At 41.2% G+C, this 2,738-nt stretch overlaps 1 protein-coding gene across 1 annotated transcript in view; it reads left to right on the top strand.

Annotated features, from left to right (window-relative positions):
* The window catches only part of PDCD1LG2 (programmed cell death 1 ligand 2), a 6,177-nt gene continuing 3,439 nt past the window's right edge, over positions 1 to 2,738 (top strand). Inside the window, exons 1-2 of the mRNA XM_009333557.1 lie at positions 1 to 66; positions 1,375 to 1,735. Coding sequence (XP_009331832.1) covers positions 1 to 66; positions 1,375 to 1,735 — 427 coding nt within the window. The remainder of the gene's footprint in view (positions 67 to 1,374; positions 1,736 to 2,738) is intronic.

Here is a 2,738-nt window from a genome sequence, read left to right as displayed (position 1 = left end):
ATGTTCCAGATCCTCGCAATGCTGTTGCTGGAAACACAGGTCTATGTGGCTTCAGGTGAGAGAGAAACTGCCTTTCAATTCCACCAGCAGAACCAACGCAGCAAATACCGCTACACCCTCAGTACATGGGCTTCAGCACCTCCAGTGATACTTGCATGAACAGCCAGTGATGTCTGGAGGCTCTGCTTCGCAGCGTCTTACAGGAGGCACTGTGTACTAATTGAGTACAGGACAGATGTCCGTCACTTTCCACAGTTGCGGTTCTTTAAAGCATAGCGAATTGGCAGCTGAGGTGTCCAGCAGGCATGGCTATGAGAGGGAGGATGCCCAAAGCAACCTAAGCCAATTGTAAATTAATCAACTTCAGCGTGAGGCAGAGTGAAATAAAACCATGTGTATTCCCCTGTCCATGCCTGTAGCAGGAGTAGTTTGGCTAAAACCCAGAAGGGGCTTGGCACTGCTTCATATTATTTTTTCCCTCATTACAGTTGTATTAAAGTAAATAAACAAACATTGCTAAGAGGAATTGAAGCTTTCCCTGTAAGTATTTCACAAACACACGAAATAAAGGAAATGCATAAACAGCTGCATGAACTTCTCTTTTTAATGTCACTATCAAGATTTCCAAGTGCTTCTGAATTAAATCTGCCAATGTATGGTACATCCAATATAGAAAGTAGTAACAAGGTATATTGAATGATGTATCATAAATAACTCTCCTTTATCAAGACACTTTTAAATGGTAAAAAATTCATAACAACATGAATTTCAGATTTGGTGAATGGCTAAGATTATTTTTATATACTTTCTGTAATATTGTTGCATATATCAGAGAAGACACATGGGATCAAATGATACTCACATGGTCCCAGGCTTGTGGAAGACTGTAATTGCAACATAGCTATTCTTCCAAGTCACACAAGCTTATCCAGTGCAACTCTATTTGTTTCACAGGAGTTACACTGGATTTTCTCTTTGTAAAGGATAATGAGATTAGATTTACTATTTCCACAATTAACTGTTGCTTTTACTAGAATCCTACGACATATAAGATACAATCATAGTTTCATAGAAGTGCTCCCTGTGTAATCACTGACTCAGCCTTAAGTTATTTCTAAAATATGAAAAAAACCCTTGCTCGTTTTGTCCTTGTCTTTCAGACTCTGTAATCAATATAGAATATAGACAATTTGCTATAAATACTACTGACATGGTAAAAATGTTAGTGTGAATAGGGACAAAAAATGCTTAAAACTTTTAGTCAAACCAGTAACCATATGCCTGACTACATGACACCTTTTTGACCAAGTTTAAAGAAAATCAGAACATAACTTAATACAACAAATGAAACTGTTTTCTTTTCCTGCAGTAGCTTTATTTACAGTTGAAGTTCCTCAACAGCTATACGTTGTGGAGTATGGGAGCAACGTGACCATGGAATGCAGATTTCCTGTGAACGGCTCGTTAAACCTAGGACTCCTGACAGTTGTTTGGGAGCAAAAAAGGCAGGGCCAGTCGAAATCCAAAGAGGTGTACACACTCCGCAATGGGAAGGCATTCCCTCCATCCCAACATCACGATTACATAGGAAGAGCAGCACTTTTGCACAGTGAACTGAAATTGGGACGAGCTATCCTCCAGATCACCAGCGTGAAGATCACAGATGCAGGATCATACCTTTGTCTCATTGACTACCAGGGCGCGGACTACAAGTACATTACTTTGGAAGTAAAAGGTTAGTGGCTGAATTGAATGTAAGTATATATTCATTGAGATGTCTCTATTAAATTCCTACAAGCTTGTAGAACTTGATTAATTTGGAGGAATTTGTTGCTAATTCCTCACCAAACCCTGTGCTTAGCCCCCAGGTGAACCAAAGCAGTTGTCTTAGTGCTGGCTAGTCTTTGGTTCGACGGCCAGCTGAGCTTCTCTAGGAGCAGCATGTGCTAGAGAGGGAGAGCAACTGCTCCCCCTCCGTCCTTCATCCTTCCTCCTTCTTCCCACGCCCTCTTCTCCAGTGCCCCAACCCCCACCTCTCATTTGACCCCCTGCCCTGTTGGGCCACCTCTGGCCCAAAAGTTGCTCGGAGGTGCTTTAGTTTACTTACGAGCCCTGCTGCGACTACCCAAGTGGCTGGGAATTCCCCGACTGACTGCAGCTCCCAGAGCAAGGACATGTGATCTTCTGTGTTCGTCAAAGCCAAATGGACATTATTAATAAAGGCATACGTTACTGGATAGCATGGTAGACCAGTCCTTTGAAAGGCCTCTGGTGTTTCCCACTAACTGCAGTAAGTCTGTGTGATACAAGGCAGCATTCATTTCCCACCCAGGCATTTAAATAACAAGTTTTGTCAAACACAAAAATGGATACAGCCGTTTTTAAGACCCACATTGGTTCCTCTGAGCTGTCCTCACAGAAATTCTAAGTTCATTTTGTTCTAATATGATGAAAACATCACACTTGTTCATAAGCTATGGTAAAACAAACATTAAAAACAGCCTTTTCCTTGAAGTGGCATATTCAAAAAGTGAAAATAGAGTCACATGAGACTTCACTTGTTTCCTCTGTATTGATAAATTATAAATTCAGTGTCAACTGCTGCCTTGTATTAAGTAGTGGAGTAAGTTCCGTCACTGTAGGCGTGAGAAGGATTGAATGACGAATATTGACTAGTTCTGCAAAACATCCTTCATCATCTCAAGTAAGTGTACCTCAGGTACAGCCACAGACAAAAT

This window comes from Pygoscelis adeliae, unplaced genomic scaffold (genome assembly GCF_000699105.1).
Source record: "Pygoscelis adeliae isolate BGI_AS28 unplaced genomic scaffold, ASM69910v1 Scaffold501, whole genome shotgun sequence".
NCBI classification, from domain to species: Eukaryota; Metazoa; Chordata; class Aves; order Sphenisciformes; family Spheniscidae; genus Pygoscelis; species Pygoscelis adeliae.
The sequence above is the reverse complement of the archived record's forward strand: the minus strand, read 5'-3'. Positions and strand labels throughout refer to the sequence as shown.